The following is a 19,183-nucleotide window of genomic DNA, read 5'->3' on the forward strand; positions in this document are numbered from 1 at the left end:
CAAAGGATGTGGCTACACAACCTAACCACAGTCAGACGTGGGGGTGCCTACACTTTGCGCTATCCAGTGTCTTATTGAAACTTGCCACCCATAGTGTTCTTAGAACTGAACACATTTCCATTCCTTTTGTCTTTATAGCAGAAGCGCATGTGGCAGCCCAGCTGGCGTTCTGCTGGGATGGGGCCCTACACACTGGAGCCTGTTCTTTATAGAAAAGGCTGTGGTTGTTGCTGCTGCTGCTGCTGAACATTAAAAAAAACAAGGGCTGTCAGTGCACACTGAGTTATTCAACATCTTAGGCAGGGCCTGGTGGGCAGACTGTTTTTGAGATGTTCTTTCTTTAAGTCTTTCATTGCCAGCAAACCAACAACATCAGAGAGCAGTTTCAGTGCAGTGATTTTTATCCTGGAGACAGTGGTAAGCAGATCTAATTGACCAGCTAAAGAAAGTTATTGGTCCAGAAGAGATGAAGGTGCAAATTTCATGTTATGCAAAGTAATGCACCCATAATATCAAATGGGTCATTGTGAGTGGGGGGCCTATTAGGGCTGATCCCGCCCCCCGCTTCTGCTTTGGATCAAGTCACCAGGAGCATGGACTCAATACAGGAAAGTAGCATACTCTTTCCTGGTTCTCTCTGGGTTGGCTTAGCATTCATTTAAAAACCAGGATTGAAGCAGTTGTACCAAGGGGAAGTTGTTGTCGCATGGGGCATGTCTGTTTGGCATTTGCCCTTCCCCTCCCATTCTCAGTGCTACTCTTAGGTTTTTCCAAGGCAGACCAACTAAGCTAAACTCTACGGTGTGCATTCGAAGCCAGACCAAGCCACCTACTCCACTAATTACAGGTCTTTGTGCCCAGTAGGAGTGAGTGGGTGGGGCTTTGTCACTAGTGGACCCAAGGCCAGCAGGGAAGCCATATAAATATGCACACAGTTTTAATTTGTCTGCAGTGTTTTGCTGTCTCTTTTTAAGTCTCACGACATCTAGCATTTTCATCAAACCCCCAGCTCCTAGTAGCAAGAGACTTATATCTTCTTCTTTCACACCCCTCTGTACCCTGCCATTCCCTATTGTATTATAATTATGTTCTACCTTTCATGCTTGTGGAGATATACTTAAAAATGTAACACAAGTGCAGCCAAAACATTTGGGAGTCAGCTGGCAAATACAAAAACCAAACATTTAGCACTGGTTTACAAATCATCAGGTTTTTAGAACCACCTTAATTTTTTAGGACCTGATTCATGATTCCTGAATGCTTGGGGTTTGACAGTCTTTCACTACCTTGAGGCCTTGCATTGTGAATAGTGCCCAAGCCTTCACATACATTCACACCAAGTGCTGCTAGAGAGAAGGCATTGGCTCAGAGATTGTTGCTCATATCTTTTCCATGGAAGACAGATAAATGTAATGAGTGTAGGGGAGAGTCTCCTGCTGGAGCCCTAAGCCCTATAACACCCCATGAGTGTGCTCAGGGCAGCATGACTTATCCATCATGGAAAATGCACCAATTGAAGTACAGGCTTTTCTGCATAGGGAAATATATTGGCTTACCTATGCTGCTGCCATATACCTAATCTGGACTTTCTAATTCTGGAAGAAGAACCCCGATCCCCATACTCCTAGTCTTTAATTTTGTTAGAATGTGCTCGCTCCTTATCATCACTTCCTAGCCCCTTTTTCCTTTTTTTTGGCTTCACAGGGATGTTGCGATGGACCTTGCATAAAAAAACTGACCGGAATCCTGGGAACAGCACCATCTTGGCTAAAATCCTTGTGAAGGAGCTGGAAAGGGTAAACATCGTCTTAAGCAATGCCTTCCAATAGGTCCAGATACCTGTTTAGCTTCTGTCTAATGTATACATGTCTTGGTTTAAAATAATTTTCACTGGCATAGTGGTTAGGCCAACTGCACCTGAAGTGGCTTTTACTCACTGTTCTAGGCAGTGCTGTGGAGGAACAGCCTAGTGGTCTCTGGAGCTGTGGCCATGACTGCAGAGACATTAATATAACCTCCAAGTACCACTATCATGGTCATCAGTCTGGTTCCCTCTATACAAGCCAGTGGCTAGGCTCCCTAGAACAACGTAAATGTTAAAACTGCTCAGCAAGTGGACCTTCTATCCCCTCTCTCAAGGAGAATTTTGATAAAACTGAAAAAAAAATAGCTTGAGAATGTATACAGAACATTTTGGCAAGAACTAAAACAGAACAAAATAAACCCCCAGATATTTAAATTCAGAACTGCTGCAATGCTTCATGGGAGTTGCAGTTCAGGTATCTCCTATTCCAGTTCCTTGTGAATGAGGCATCTTTTTTTCGATTGTGGTATACCACAATCCCTCCTCATAGTAAAGTGAATCAGTTACATAAATGGAAGTCCTTGGCAAAGGTATATTATGGGAGATCCAGGCTACATGGGGAACGTGGATCATAGAGAAGAACTGTATTCTGGGATTCCAGACTCCTACAAGGCACCATGGGCAGGATATGTGGAGTTTGAGGCATTTGGCTTTTGGATGGAAAATTGAAATTTTACATGGAATGCAGAGTAGACCATTTTCTGGGGGGGGGGGAATCTGTTTTGTTGAAAATCCAACTTCTCATTGATAAATGGTTGGCACAGACAGTGCAGGCATCCACAAGTAAATAATGTCCCAGGGATGGGAGGAGGCAGGGGAACCCCTGAAGGGCAGGTAGGGAGCCCTGGGAGGCAGAAGGGAAGCCCAGAATGGGAATGGGGGAATCTTGCTATTTGGCCCTTTAGGCCCCTGCTGCCTGTAGTGTGACTGCTCCAAATGCAAGCTATACAGTACTAACACCCACCAACATTTGTGCAGCTCACAGCATAAGGCTCAAATCCAGGAGCTTTTCATGGTAAAGCACAAGTCCCTGTTGTGAAAAAAAAAATCCTCCTTGTGTAGGCTTCATAGTTGCTGAGGTCAGCTACTAGAGCTTGCACATCAGTACTTGCACATTGCAAACTGTGTTCCCTCAGCCTTTCAAGATAGAAAAAGATCTCATAGGTCTATTCTGGAAAACTTTCTGTCCTTTGAAATCTGGCCAACACCAGGATTACCAACCCCCTAGTCAAGCATCAGAGGCACAAGGGATCTGCTGCATCATAGTGTTGGCCCTGTTCTTGATGCCTTGCAATAGCTGACACAGCACCTAGCAAGCCAGCAAATTCCAGCTCAGCGTGCATTCTGTTTCTGGTGTTCAGTTGCCAAAAATAGTTGTTTTCCAAACAACTATTTCAACTAAAAATACATTTTCATCAGCATTTCCTTTCAAGAAGAGCTAATTTCCTGCTCAGCTCTATTACAAATAATTTCATCCAAAGATATATTTGGATAAGATCACTAAGTTTTACTGTTCAGTTACAGGCAAATGGAATTCCATCCCTAGGCAATGCTAGACCTGTTAAATGAAGCTCCTTTAAGCCCTTAACGCAATATAATTAGTGCTGTAGCGCACTGTTAACTCTGGCTGTGCAGTGGATATGCACACATTCCAAGTCTGTGTTAATGTTCAGTTCCAGGCAGAAATGCTAAATGACACTGGGACGCATAATGGGGAAAAAAATCCATCTGTAATGAATTATTTTTACTGACAATCTGAACACAGTTTTTTACTAACAGAGAAACTTTTTTTACTGATATGTGTTTTTACTGTCAGTAATAAAAAAAAAAACCTTGGGTGGGCATCCCTGTGTGATTGCAGAAGTAGTTTTATACCCTAATGCCCCCACCACAGGGGTCCCCTATTCAACCCATACCTTGACATCCCTGAATACACTCTGTACCATGCTACCCTTCCAGCCGGTCCCCCCAGCCTGATCTCCACCATTCCCACTCTCCTTGTCCCAGCACAGACCCCCACCCGTTGCTTTTCTCCTCCTATTCTGGAACTCCATCCCATCTGCAGCACCCCCCTCCCTCTATTTGCAGTGTGAACAGCTGCTATAGGCAGAAGACAGGCATAGAAACACAGCAGCATCACATAGCTAGAGACAGGGCAGGGGTTTAGCAGGCCCTAATAAAGGCGTTCCATATGTGCAGGGTGCTGTGCTCCCACTCAGATAGCAAGTGGCATTGCTATGCTCTGTATTTCAACCTGGCTCTGTATTTTTACAGAGGGGGAAAATGTTTTTATGGGTTTTTACAGATAGGAATGTTTAGGGTTTGTTTGTTTTTTTCCAGCGGGTCCATAAATTTATGAATAGTTGACAACCCGGCAACTCCTTGAACTTAGCTCTCAGACCCAGCAGGCATCCCTCCATGGCCCTCTTAACAATCATCAGCAACTTACCAGCCAGTCCTATTCAGTTCTTGATTATAATCAAGCTTTCCTTCCCAAGCAAAAATAGTTGATCTATGCTCCTTACTAGCCACCCCCAATCAATTGAACAATCTTCATTTTATCTCCTTCCCACAGGCCCATCACTCCCCCTAAGTGCGGGTAATTAATGGTACTCACCACAGTGTGTTAACCCTTTCCAGCCCATGTAGGATCTGTATATAGCATCATACAGTATTTAAGCAATTAAGAATCTATAAAATATGCATAGTGATGGGAGCTCAGTGAATAAAAGACATGTGAAGCTCTGGGGTGTTCTGGGGTTTCTAGGGAGCTGAGAAAACAAATCTTATGGCCAGTAGCTTCGATCCGGACTCAAAAGGAAGGGCAGCCAAATGTCTTGTACCTTTGCCAACATCTCACCAGAGGCATAAGAGTTTTAATTTGTTTGGCCTGAACAGACAGGACCCAACATTTCCATTTAAAAGCCGCCCACCGCACCTCACAAGAACAGGGAGTACTTGGTATTTCCAACTGCATTTCTCTGATTCAGCACTGCTCAGCTGCCTTTCCAGTCTGCTAATCACTGAACTGAAGAAGCTTTACTTAATTGTTGTCTTTGGTTTTGCAGGCAGAAAGAGGAGATTATAGACATTATATCATCCCCCTGCTCCATACGCTAATGTACACACTAATCAAGGTAAGATCTACAGATAATACCACAGAAGCCAGAGACATCCCAAGCTCTGGTCATGATACCACTATTAGTCTCATTCCCAAATAACATCCCTAAATAAGCATTCAGTCAGCCATGCTATACCCATTCTTTGTGCTGACATGCCTGCAACAGACTGCGCTCAGAAGCACTACAGCTGTGCTGTGCTGACAGATCAGTGTTTATGCAGGAACCTAGAATTTCCCATTTTTGTGTTTGAAGTCTCAGCTTTAACTACACAGGATGTGATATATATAGAGTGAGAGAGGATTTGTAAAGTCACCTAGGGCCAATTTTTTAAAGGTAGTTAGATGCCTAAATATTCAAGTAGGTACTTAGCGAGGTTTTCAGAAATGTCTAGCTGCCTAAATGCTTTTAAAAATCTGCCCCGGTCCGTATCTCTGCACACGAGTATTTCTAGATCTCTGTAGAATCTCTGTTATTTCTGTCTTAGGGTCTAGTTCACCCCACTGACTTCAGGGTGGCATCCATTTGAATCAAGGCAGAATGTGGTGATAGGTTTAAAGACAGTAACTACCAGAAGACTGGATGATGGCTGTAGGGGTGCTTAGGAGGCCATGCAGATGTGCTGGAGAGGCTCTGCCAGGGGCAGGGCGCCATAGACAGAAAGGAAAAGAGGGAGACTGGGACCAGCTGTAACTAAGGGGGTTAGAGCCTGAGCCCCAAGAAAAGGAAAGGCTGGGACCAAGAAGCTGGGCCAGAGCAAGTGGGCCCAGGCTAGAGGCCTACAGCCAGAGAAACCTGCAGGCTTAGGCCCACAGGGCTGAAGTCTGTACAGGGGAGTAAAGTACAACTGAGTGACACCTGCAAGGCATGGGCATGGCTATAGGGGAGGACAGAGACCACAACTAGAGCCCCTGAGGCTGGATTAGAGCCACTAGGGTCATGAGCTGAGACTGCTAAATCTGAGTCATGTCCACAGGGTGTGAGTAGTTCCTACTGGGATGTGAGCTACCTGCAGAAAATGGGCAAGGTCCTGCTAGCGGACAGAGGGCACAAAGGGCAGAGATGGAGTGAGTCTGCTAAGCACCAAGGACATCACTCCAGGACTCAGAGGCAGCCTCCCAATCAGCATAAAAGGAATATCAAGGCATGGCAGGAAAGATAAAAAAGAGGGTGTTATATGGAGAACCTGGAGTCGGGGCAGGATTAGGGTGGTTCACAGGGGGAGTCACAGCAGCCCTCAGGGCCTGTCCTGCCACAGTCTCCAATAGGATCTCATTAACCATTTCTTTCCAATGCCAGGCTCCGTGCTTTTCAGATGATCTCTATGAAAGAATATATGATTTCTGCAAGAAGCTATTAACCCTGCCCAAGCCCTACTGCACCATTGGCCTGGACTATGCTTTTCGGTTAAAAACAGAAAGGATGGCACCAGGTTAGTGTATTTCATGTTCTTTTCTGCGGAGCATATAGCTATGGAATATCGCTATTTTGTAATGATTACCTAAACAGAGGTATAGGTCCAGAGATGTGATAGGCATTCCCCATGTGCCACATAACTTTACCCTTCTGTAGGTATGCCTGCACAGGGAATGAGCGTACACCATGCTAGCTTTGCTGTTATCACTTGTGCTAAATGCTTAGCATCTGACAAAGTAGGCTGTTGCCTACAAAAGCTTATTCATTCCCGAACAAGTCAGTCTCTAAGGTGCCACCGTGCCTTGCCTTCTACCTGACTTCAGACTAACATGGCTAACTACCTCTCCTTAAATAAAGATATGATGGCATGTACTTAAGCGCAGGTTTTACTAGCCCACTGAGGACCCTGATTCATACACTGTTTGTTTACCCTTGCCAAAATGTCTGTTGCTATGTTTTAGGATTGTTGGTTGTAGCTGTGTTGGTCTAAGGACATAGGCAGGTGAGGTTCTTTGGGTAGATGTAATATCTTTTACTAGACCAAGTAAATAGTTGGAAAAATTGCTCTTTGCAAGCTTTTGGACACAAACTCCCTTCTTTAGGCACAGGGTACAAACTGTCACTATGTTGTCATTAGTATTGTTATCTAGGACAGGTAGATTAAAGCTAGGAGTATGCCTCCCTGTGTTACAATTGCATTTTGTTTGCTGTGTAGATATACCTTAGGAGCTCTGTTTTGGGGCAGAGACATTTCCTATTTTATTTCTCAAAGGTCTGTAGCGTGTTACAGGGGAGAGAAACACACTGTACTTTTTCTCATGGAAATTTCAAGCTGGACTTATGTGGGAGAATGGATACGAGTACTCTGACTGCATAGAAAGGAGAAGAATCATGCACAGAAACATCCCTCCATGTCTGTGAGGAGTCCTAGTGATAGGCCTGGACTATCTTATACTAGGCTCAATACAAACCCAGAACAAAAAGATGGTCCCTGCCCAAAGAGCTTGTAGTCTAAACAGACTAGACCACTTTAAAAAAAAAAGTAATTTATTTCATGGGCAACTGTAGCATGAAGAAAAATGGTTTCCCCAGCATCACTGGAGGGGTGAATGGTAAAACTAGAAACTGAACTGGACCTGCTTGGACTGATGAAACAATGTATTTTTAGTTTCCTCTATCTTAAGTTTTTAAAGTTCTTAGTATTTATAGGACTATTGCCATTTTGGCAGGGCACCACCCAGACCCTATGACATCCGAGAAGATAAAGATGTATTAGTTCCATGTTAACAGAAGCACAGAGGTACACAGTGTCAGGTGACAAGCTGAGGACAGAACACAAATCACATGAGTCCTGATCCAGAGCTCTCATCACAAGACCACACTTCCTTGGCACCATCTGAACAGAGCTAGGATCTTTGTCAGGTTTTCCCCATATCTAGGAACCCTGTGCTGTCATTTGACACCCAAGCAATGTAGGTATAGAACAGTGGTATCCCAAGGTGGTAGATTTACGCCCATTTTCCATTGGTGCAAATGGTGTTACAAGGTGTGGGTTAAGAGAGGATCAGCCCCAAACCCTGCCCCTGCTTCTTTGTACAATTTCACACCTTACCTCATACTCCATCAAAGAAAGGAGAAATACAGGAAATGTATAGAAAGGATTCTCCCTAAATAGAAGATATTTTCCATCAGGGCTTTCTTTAGATTGTACTATTTTTATCCTTGGTTGTGCTAAACTATATATCTGATCCTCATCTCTACACACTAGCTCCATTGACTTAGTAGAGTTACTCTTAAGCTATACTGGTATAAATGAAGAAGGATCAGGCCTCTTGTTTTCAAATGTTACTGCTTGTTCACTGATTGCCTGCTGTATCTGTTTTGTTTTGTTTTTTTGCTAGGAGTGTTATACCAAAGAATGGTTATTTCCGAACAAAGTCTTAGAAGTGACCCATATCCTTATCAGGAGAAGTAAGTGTTGTCGGTTCTAGTGAGGCTTTTAATGACATTGTAATCTGGCAGGGAAAAAAACGATCACTCACTTCGTACTGAGCATAGACGCAATGGCATTTTTCAGTGCTATCAAAAAGCTAACCACTGTCAGAACAGAACTTGAGCAAAATCTAATCCTGGCTACTGGTGTTGTGATCCAGAACACAATACATTTTGATGACACTTTATGGTTAGTTAAAATCAACTATGTGTCAGGAAGGAAGAGGCTTGCTGAGTATTTTGGCTTCTTTTTGTGGCTCCAGGAGGCAGGTAGCTTTCCCGTGCTGGAAAGAAGGGGCATCTAGTCAAAGGAAATGCCTGTAATAACAATTTCTTAAGCAGAATGATGCAGATGCTGACTATTCCTTTCAATCTGAGAATGAGAGTAATGACTATAGGTCAAATACAGCCTTTAGATAGCATGATGATTTCACTAGGGCTGTACTCATTACATCAGCAGACAAACCCACCATACTAGAAAAAGGCAATCATCTGCCTGGTTTAGATTCTTGTTCCAAACAGAGGCCCCTGCTGGCCTCCTCAGAGAGAATTAATTTCTCAGCTGTGCAGTATTCTACCACAGGGTGAATTTCTATCTGATCGGCACATCGAGTGTTAGAGCATGACAATGGCAGTGGTCACTCTGCATTTTTTTAGATGATCAGTGGTATGGCATCAGATGACCTGCCCTCCCAATCCCCAGTGACCCCTGTCTTGCTGCATACTCTACTTCAGTAATCAGTCTTGTATTTTATGTAACTTTTTTCCAACATTCATTTCTGCAGGGTTTTCATATTTGCAGATCCAGATCTGCTTTCCAAGGCTGTATGCAATGCACTAGTCACTGATACCAAGGCTGCTCAGATGTATCAAAGTCCCAGATCATGTATGTGCTATGTGATAATGCATGCCATGAAGGTGGCTCTGGACGATGACTGTGATATTTACAATTTGCAGAGGATCCTTCAGGTAATTGGTTAACAGCACTTTGCAACACTGTCAGCTTTTGGGTACAAGGGGACAGAATCTCAAAAGAGATCTGCTTTCATTTAGATAACTCAGCGAAGTGACTAGGCATCCTACTGTGGTCCATACCAGTAAATCCATATTTTGCTTCCCTTCCACACACTGAACAGCATTTTACTGTGCAGTGACTTCTAATGTAATCAAATTATTTCATATCGATAGAGGAATATAAGTGTGGATTTGGATAGGTGTATTTCCACCATACACTTGAAAGTCAGACAATGTGGTCAAAAACTTTTTTTTGCATAATTAAAAAAAAATCAACACAGAACCCTAACCAAAAGGGAAAAAAAGTTTGATTTAAAAAGAATTGTTTGGGGCAAAATATTGAGATTTCATGAACAATTAGCTGAAATTGGTATTTTTCCATTCAAAGATTTTTAATGGCAATATATCTTTTGTTGAAAGCAGGTTTCACTGGCAGAATTTAAGCTGTCACTCAAAGCTCTCCCTTTCTAAGGAGGCCTTTTAAAGGAGCACTGGGCTTACCCAGGTTAGGTACTTTGGGCACCTATACACGTGATGGACCTCTGCTCTGACTCATGCTAATTAGCATGTGTCAGAGCAGACTCGATTAATCGTGCTAACTAGCATGCTCCAGCACGCTCTGCATCACATGTATTCCATGTCTCCACATTTCAAAATGGCAGCAGGGGCACTTTAAAACTCATCAAACGAGCCTTAGTTAAAGCGCCCCCACCACCATTTTGAAGGACGGGATGCTGAATACACGATGCTGCAGGTGCTTTAGTAGGATTGGCTCCCAGCACCGCTTTAATTAAAGTGCCCCCACCCACCCCCAGAGCACATGCATAGACACCTATAGGGGCCCTGCATGCATACTTGATGGGGCCTCAGAGGAAGTCCAGGGCACCCTCATTGGCCTAACTTTTTTGCAGGCATGCCACAAATTAAGCCCTGCACCCTCCCTGCATGCCACTCTGATTCCCTTCACCTGGCTGATCTGCTCTGCTTTCTTCTCCTTAGCCTGTGTCACCTACCAAAGCTTCTGCTCTGCTTTCCTCTCCCTGCCCCATTTGCCACTGTACTGCCTGTCCACTCCCTAATCTGTTGCATGGCATACACAAGTGGCACTCATCCTGCAGGTTGGCCACCCTTAGCCTAAATGATCCATATCCCATCATACTTCTCTGGGAGAAGTCCAAGGAACCTGGTCCATGGTCTACTCACTGTGCTCATTAGTCATTACAAAGCCCACCATGTGGCCTGGTCCTTGCCTCATTTCCCTGAATGGGGAATGCTCATCTGGCTGTGAGCAGGACCAAAATAGTCAGCACCTCTGCTTTTGCACTTAATGCCCCCTGCAGCATTGGGGCTTGCTTTCCACCAGACCCAGTGCTGATGTTAGGCTGTATTGTGCCAGAGCTTAATGCAATTTTAAAGTCTCAGTTATTTTGTAAGCTAAAGATGTTGTCACACATTCAGCTTAACACTTACTAAGTGCAGTTAAAATGCAAACAGGTGCATGTTCAAGCAATTTCGTATGTGTTAAGTGTCCTCGTGACATTGCAAAGTCGTTCCCTGTCAGGCCAGAGCTATCTCCTAACATGTACTAACTTTAATACATCACAACATTCCAGCAATTTGCAACTATTACAACTGAACATGTGGCAGGGCTCTGGGAAACAACGGAGCTGTGTTCCAGTTGTAGAAAACAGAGTGGGTCATTTTGTTTCTTCTACCCACCCCTAGCTTAGCCCACACAGTAGATCTTGTATTCACACCTCTGGTTATTAATAGCCCCTCTCTGCAACAGGATAAGCCCACAGAGGAGATCGAACACTTTTTCCGACAAGTGGTGACAGCAGTTGAGTGTACAGGAAATGAAATAAGTGCAGACCGCAGCCAGCATGTTGAGAGGCTGAAGAAAGTCTATGATGTAGTGCTGAGTTCTTCTGAAGCAGGTAAATATAACATCTGATGCAAAAGAGCCAAAGGGCTGAGAAGTCATATGGGGACACAAGTCTGATGAACAGGAGCAGCTACTCAGTTCAGAGCAATCTGAGAAGTCTTTGGAGCTGGGTAACTTTTTCTGGATCCTGGTGACATGTCTTCATCATATCTTTAGTGAATGAGATGTAAAGGCCTTATCTCAACCCCAAAATCACACTACTTTAACCACACTATACAGTAAAAGCAGTACAACCTCCCAAGTCTCTCCAGGGTGGATAATGACATACCAGTAAGAAGTAGACCTTGTCCTGTATGGGAAGGTGTGTAAACTATGCTAGTATATTGATAGAAAACATATACTGGTATAAATGCATACATAGTGAGAGGTTGTAGGAGTGTAATTATTTTGGTATAAGATTATATCACTAACAAAATTAGCTATATCAATACAAAATTTGGGAACAGACCAGGCCTACTTAATTCAGGGAGACCTCTGGGAGCAGGTTATGTGGGGAGACAAAATCCAACGTAAGAGGCAACTGTCTCTTACTAAAGAAAGACAGTTGCCTGGGCTTCAAGGTGGGGCGAGGGGACAGTTCTGTGGAATCAAAATAATGTCCCTGTTCCAGTATTCTTAAGATTTTAACTTCCCAAATTGGAGTCTGGAGATGAAAGTAGGCCTCTGGTGACCTGTATGTGGCATGATACATAGCAATCAACTGTAATTAAAATATACCTGGCACTGCCTTTCCAGGGCACTGATTAATCTTTTTAAAAAGAAAGACTCATTAAACATTTTGTCAAATGAGACACTCAGCTGTTTAGAGTCCATACTGGGCAAATGGCTTCACTTCTCATTAGTTTCTCTGTCTTGAAAACAGGGATAGAGTCTTGAATCACCTTTGTAAAGTGCTTTGAAACTTGTGCATGCAGAGCACGTGATGAGAGTTTAGGGATTATGATTAAAGCTTCCTGGAATGGCAAGAAAGTTAAGCTGGCCTCAGTAACAGCACACACTGATTTCCTTTAGCTTGCAAGTCCAAAACCTGGGCATTTTAGTGAACAAACCAAGACAAAGGACTGGAAGGCTTCCCAGCACAGATACATGTGGAAAATTGGCTGATTCCTACTGTTTATATAAGTAATTTCTTTTGGTCAATCAAATTGCTAGCTGGGTTGCACAGTGCTAGCTTGGTGTTGATAGCCTGCAGCCTTGTTACTTCTGAGTAACTTTAATGGAGCACTTTGCTTTTTCACAGGGGATACTTCACCAGAAGGGCTCCAGGACATCCCTCTGCCCAACCCAAATATTAGCTTTCACTTGTGGACAGATGAAGACCAGCTTTGTGAGTGTGCTTAAATGAATAAAATGGAACAATGCAGTGCTTAAGTTGTAGACGTGTTTGCCATATAGTAAAAACGTTAATTTGCTTAGATCATTTGGAGATGCTGTAGACCAGGGGTTCCCAAAGTTTTTATGCCATGGCCCAGCAAACTGTGGCCCAGCAGTCACAGCCAACCGTGGCCAGAATTTCTGGCCGGAAGACAGGTAAGGATACCCCCACCCCCCAGGTGGGCCAAACCCTGCACTGCTGCAGGCCCTGAGAAATGAGCCATGGCCTCTCCACCTGGCTCTGGGGGTCCATTTGCCAGTCCACAGCCACTTCCAGTCTGGCAACCGACCGTGCTGTGGACCAGCAACTAACCCACCTCTGCCCAGCACTGGGCTGCAGCCCAGGGATTGAGAACCTCTGCTCTAGACTTCCTCTGGAGGTCCCATCAAGTGTGTATGCAATGGCCCATGTGCCTGAACTGGAGGCAAATTGCATTTCTGCTGTTTTCAAGCCAGGAAATTGGTGGCATGCAGTGTCCTCCTCACGCTGCTTTACCTGTGGTAAAGTAGGTTTTTTTAGATGCTTCTGACCTTTTGCTTGGTAGTTGTGCGTGAAGATTGTTTCTGAAGCTTTGAAGAACTGGTTAGAACAGGCCTTTTAGGAACACTTCTTTAGAATGATTTAGACAACAAGGATCCTGCCTTGAGCAAGGGGTTGGACTAGATGACCTTCTGAAGTCCCTTCCAACAGAGACATAGCAAGGCAGTTCCATACTCAGGGCAGCCCCAGTGCACAGGGTAGTGCCAGCTGCTGTGGTACTGATGGAGGTGGCATGGCCAGCAGGTATTTGTGTATCCCCCTTCCCCCCCCCCCCACACACACACAAAGGCAGTAGGGCTGCTTCCTTGGCTTCTAACAGGCATTCATTTAAAGGCACTATGGGATCTAATCTCTGATTCCAACAATCTCACCTCTTGCTATGCCACAAATGCATGGCAGGAGGTGCAACTGTGGAATCAGGGATCAGATCCCAAATGTGCCCTTTGCACCAGCAGCCTGGTGCATTCCTGTGGCTGGGAGTGCCAGTCTGCTGATCAGCTCTCCCAGCCTGACAAGCACACTGGAGTCTTGAAGGGCTCCAGTGAGCTCCTGAGGCTGGGAGCACCCATCAGCTGACTGGTGTTCCTAACCACAAGAGTGCACTGGAGCCCTTCAAGACTCCTGTGCTAAAATGACAGCCACTTGGGGAGTCTATGCCACAGCGGCAGGTAGACACCACAATGCTGGAAAGTCTAGGGGCAACATGGGGGCAGGCAGACAGTGAAACTGCAACAGCAGTTGGGGGTCTTTGAGGGTGCTGATAGACCTGCAGTTCCCCACTGTAACTCATGGTGCTTTACAATAAGTGCCATGAGTTACAGCAACCCCCCCCCCCCCCCAAACAATTTAATAGAATCATAGAAGTAGGGTTGGAAGGGACCTTGTAGATCTTCAAGTCTGACCCCCTGCCTGGGCAGGAGGAAAACTGGGCTCAAATGACCCCAGCCAGGTAGGCATCAAGCCTCTTCTTAAAGACCCCCAGGGTATTACTGCTAGGTCTGGGGAGTTAGGGGATCAAGCTCCAATTTGGAGCAGCTGCATGTCTGCAGCCTCTCTCTCCCTTAGCCCTGCTCCCACCCACCCCGCCCAGCTCCAGCAGCTCTAGTGCTGTCTTCAGGATGGGAGGTGGGGAAGGGAGCTCAGTCTGCGGTTTGCCCAGCCTGCACTAGAGGGTGGTGTGGGTGGTTTGGTTGGGTAAGGTTGTCTATCCAGCAAGGTAAAAGTCCTGGCTGGGGATATCTGCTGTGCAGGCCTTAGAAGGTTGCTGGTTCATCTGTTTGGATTGATGTTGAATTGTGCTTGTGTTTGACCAATAGACATGCCCCTGGCAAAAGAGACTGGGTATTGTTAGGAGCTTCACTGATGCACTGCCCAGTAGGTTGGACTAACAGCTTACACAAGAGCAGCACCATTGAGACAAAGGTGGCATCCAGTGCTGGGGTTTAGAAATGTCCTTGGTCATTTGTAACAGGGGGCCTTCTCGCGGCCGACTTCACAGTGGCCTGCCCACCTGTTTCTGGGCTAACCGCCTGCCTTCTTGCCAGCCACACCTTGTTGTCAATTAATTAATTTATGTTAATAAAGCAGGAGGCTGCCCATTTCTTGCCCCAATGCCAGGGGGCATCATCTGTGGCTCCATTCCTCCCCTACACTGCAGCCCAAGCCTCGCAGATGGCATCCAAATGTTATCAATATCACCGGTCCCCCACTGGGCCCCAGAATCCTACTAGTTGAACCCCACTTAGATCGTTCCATTCAGGCAGCCTATTCTGCCTTCATTCCTGGCTGTATGGCTCCCTGAGCTGCTCCCCCTTATGGGTGTGGTTCCCCCCCGAGACCTTTGGCTCTATTGGTCCTGGCCCACCTCCAGGCCAGTCTTAGTTTCATAGTTGGTAGGGTCAGAAGGGACCTGAGCAGATCATCAAGTCTGACCCCCTGCCATGGCAGGAAAGAGTACCAGGGTCAAACGACCCCGGCAAGGTGTTCATCCAGCCTCCTCTTAAAGGCCCTCAGGGTAGGAGCCAGCACCACTTCTCTTGGAAGTTGGTTCCAGGTCCTAGCCGCCCTGACAGTGAAGTAGCACCTCCTGATGTCTAGTCTGATTCTACCCTCTGCCAGCTTGTGACCGTTATTTCTTGTCACTCCTGGTAGTGCTCGGTGGAACAGGGACTCCCCCAATGCCTGACTAGTTTGTAAACATTGGAGCCTGAGGTCCTCAGCTCTGGGCATCCCTCGCAGTGGGCCCCCGGCCCTTCGACCCTTCCAGTCCTGGCCCCAGCATGGACCAGTCGGGGGATGTCAAAACAGGTTTGAGTCTATGGCCCCACTCTCTCGCTGGGGTCCACCTTCCAGACCCTACACAGGGGGTAACCCACCCAGTTGTGGGACCTGGGGTTAAGGCACCCCGACCCACCTTTCACCGGGGTGGTAGCTGGCCTGGTATTTCCTGGGGGCTCCTGCGCCACTGGGAGCCCCACCAGGCCACCCACTCCCAGCAGGGTGTAGTTTTAGGTCATGCCCAGGACCAGGAGACTCCTGATCATCCCCTACAGCTCCTCCCTTACCTCCAGATAAAACCAGCAGTCTTGCAGCCAGATGGTGTTGTTGCCTGGCTTTCCAGCAGCAAAGTCCTGTTTATATGGGCAGCCCTGAATCCAAAATGGCTGCCCTCATCAGGCACCTGCCAGCTGCTGTCTTCTGGCCCTTAAAGTGACAGCACACACAGTGCCCTGCCACATCATTGGTTATATTTGATATGACAGTCAGACGGTGCTTGGAGAAAGTACCTGGGTAGGACAGCAATGGAAAGCTGCAGACAGCACTTAGCTGTACTGTCAGAAGCAGTTAAATGTCCAGGACAAAATAGCAGGGACAGCAAGCAGATCAGCACTGAGGTGCATTGATGGACCTGTCTAGGGGCAGCTTGGGTGACCTTCACCTGTATGATGTCTGCTGGTGCTGCAGTGAGTTTTGTATCTTTCTTTTGGTCTCTTTTTTCACAGTTGCTGACATCACAGACCAGGGTTGTAAATCAGGGAGGTGATGAGATTAACATTCATTTAAATGAAATTTCTGTAGACTGGGAGACAAATATGCCAAGTATTTGGCTTGATCCAGAGCCTATTGGAATTGATAGAAAGGCTCCTGAGGACTTTAGTGGGCTCTGGATTAGGACCAGCAAGCCTATAATTTGGCCTCTTTGCCATATTTAGGTGCCTACATGAGAGGTCTAAGTTTCAGAGTTGCTGAGTCCCCTCAGTTCCCACTGACTTTGGGCAAAATGCTAATACCAGGCCCCCATGCAAGGATGAACCTCACCTAGTATGTCCATTGTCTTTGCCACTCATGGGATTTTTTTCTCTCACACAGGGAAGGAGCTTGTGCTGTTTGTCCGTCCCCTGTCACAGACCTGTGAACAGGACTGTCTGAGCCAGGAGCTAGACAACTTTGAGATACAGGACATTGTGACAGGGTGTGAATGCTGTGAACAGACTCGGTTCTCTGTGCTATCCACCGACAGTGGGATTGAACGGGACCTGCCACCAGTGGGTGAAGAGCCTCCTCCTCATTGCAGTGCTGAGGTTGAGCACTCCCGGCTCCAGAGAAAAGGTGGCATTAAGAAAAAGGCATCTCCTTTGGAGACCATGGCCTACCTGCAGGCCAGCTGCAATGGCCCAGGAGTAAAGCATTTTGGAAAAATGCACGCAAAGTCTGGCAGCAACATGGAGTCTATGTCTCCTCTCCAGAGACTGCACACCGCCCGAATTGTAGTTTTGGGGGATGACAGGATATTGGGGCGACTGGCCCAAGCCTTTCACTCTCTGAGGTAAATAGTGGCATCTGTTCTTCAGTATATGTATTAAGAGACATTCTCAGGGGTGGCTAATATTGGAGACGACCACCCTGGACAGCTTTACAGCATGGGTTTTGTCTACTAAGTCATGCAGGTAATAAGAGAAAGGGGAAAAGGAGCCTAGAGTGGAAGAAAGGAAATTTAAGGTGTTCAGATCTTGAGGAAAAAATCAAAACTTTCCATTGTAAATCCCCTGTCCCCCATTTTTTGCAAGCAGTTTGTATTCATAGATGTCTATGTCAGGGTTGTTCAAATGTCAATCCGCAGGCTGCCTACACTGCAAGTGGGCGGTGAGTGCAGCTTGGAGAGGGTGGGAAGTGTTGCTTGCTTGGGTGGGGAGAAGAGAGAGGGGACCTGGGCTGCCTGGGCTGCAGGGGTTACAAAAAAAAAACAGTGTGGCAACGAGGGTGGGGGGAGCCAAGCTCCTCACACCGTGTGCATGGCAAGGGGCAAGGGGGGGCAGTACTGGGCAGCCTGGCTCCCCCACTTCTCAGCTGTGTGTGCAGCGTGCACAGCGCTCACTCTCCTCTCAGCTGTATGTGCTGCATGGGGAGAACTGGCTGGCTGTGCTGTTTGAGCAGGGGGGCGCTGTCTGTGCAGTGTACAGCTGGGAGAGGAGGAGAGCTGGGCTCCCATCCTGTGAGCCTGCAACCCTGTGTGAGTGTTTGTATCACTGAATCAGTGTCAGAAAAGCAGCAGTGCAGCCTCTCGCTAGACCCTGGTTGGAAAGGCAATGCATGTACACGCCAAGTCCAGGACTTTTCTGTTCTGGGGCAATTTGTCCAGGGACAAATTCAACATCTGTTCATAGCCTTAGAACCTCTATCAGAATGCAGCTGTGGACTCCCAGCATCTCCTTCACCAGAAGCAGCAAATAGGGTGATTGTTTTTGTGGTTATTGAACGATGTAACTTTTTTAATGTAGTTTTTTCATTTCAAGGAAACGAGAAACCAGGCGAGTCTTTTTGACCCCACGGCTGAACCTGCAGTTCTATTATGTCCCTGTTGTAGAGGGCCAGCAAAGCACATGGCCCACTGAAGTGAGTATTTGTGTGGCAGGGACTGTGCTCTCTCTCTTTACTCAGAGTGTCACTGTGGGGCTGTCAAGAGCCAGGGTTCAGACTGAGCTGATGTGAGTGTTTGTCTGAGGAACCACTAGTTTTTATAGAAACTAAGATCTGATGTTGTCTAGCCCATATGGTTCTAAAAAAACAGTTTTCCCCAAACCCCTGTACCTACCTCCTTGAAACTTGGCAGACTTTGTGGCCTCTGCAGGGGCTACCATCCCTGCAGTTTTCAATCCCACTGCTCCTTAACATACACATGGTCATTATGTTACGAGTTTAGCTTGTCCGCAGCTTGATGTGCAGTTTCCCCCAAACCCCTGTACCTATCGCCTTGAAACTTAGCAGGCTTCATGGCCTCACCAGGGGCTACCACCCCACAGTTTTGACCCCACTGTGGCTTAACACATACACGTGACATGAGTTTTGCTTTCAAGAATTTGGGGTGCAGTTTCCCCCAGACCGCTGCTCCTATCTCCTTGAAACTTGGCAGGCTTTGTGGCAAGCTGCACCCCCTTACTCTGCCTCTGTCTCATGTATTAAATAGTAGCTTTTTATTTTTATTATTATGATGATTATGTAGCAATGATGCTTGGAAGACTTGGTCACAAACCAGGATCCCATTGTACTAGGCATTGTAAAAACACAGCACAAAAGGCAGCCCTGGCACCAAAGGACTTAGTCTAATGATCCCCTTGTCTGTAAAAATCCTTGAAATGAAAAGTAACATAAACAGAATTGCTTATTGAAGTCTGGGTCCTGCAATGAGCTCCACCGAGCAATGAGTTCCATAGAGCCCTGTGTCCTGAATGACTCAGTTCACATGTGCAGGGCATCACAGAGTTTGCCTGTGGCACAGGGTCAGCAACCTGTACATGCTGATGTGCTCCAAACCTGGAAACTCACTGGAGACCAATAGTGTGGGAGCCGGCACAGAGGAATGGTCTTGAGCAAGTTTCAGGATTAGGAACATATTTCCTAGCATGGAAGAGCAGAGCATA

The 19,183-nt window shown here is 46.2% G+C and overlaps 1 protein-coding gene across 3 annotated transcripts in view; it reads left to right on the top strand.

Moving 5' to 3' along the window:
- Positions 1–19,183, top strand: part of PIK3R6 (phosphoinositide-3-kinase regulatory subunit 6) — a 76,694-nt gene that overhangs the window by 36,748 nt on the left and 20,763 nt on the right. For 2 of the 3 annotated variants that reach the window (XM_019485715.2, XM_019485716.2), the window contains exons 4-12: positions 1,705–1,796; positions 4,933–5,001; positions 6,283–6,415; positions 8,301–8,370; positions 9,177–9,360; positions 11,195–11,342; positions 12,591–12,677; positions 16,635–17,091; positions 18,044–18,158. In XM_019485715.2, the coding sequence (XP_019341260.2) occupies positions 1,705–1,796; positions 4,933–5,001; positions 6,283–6,415; positions 8,301–8,370; positions 9,177–9,360; positions 11,195–11,342; positions 12,591–12,677; positions 16,635–17,091; positions 18,044–18,158 (1,355 nt within the window). The remainder of the gene's footprint in view (positions 1–1,704; positions 1,797–4,932; positions 5,002–6,282; positions 6,416–8,300; positions 8,371–9,176; positions 9,361–11,194; positions 11,343–12,590; positions 12,678–16,634; positions 17,092–18,043; positions 18,159–19,183) is intronic. The other variant, XM_014595660.3, reaches the window with a different exon arrangement.

Source organism: Alligator mississippiensis, chromosome 8, assembly GCF_030867095.1.
Source record: "Alligator mississippiensis isolate rAllMis1 chromosome 8, rAllMis1, whole genome shotgun sequence".
NCBI lineage: Eukaryota > Metazoa > Chordata > Crocodylia > Alligatoridae > Alligator > Alligator mississippiensis.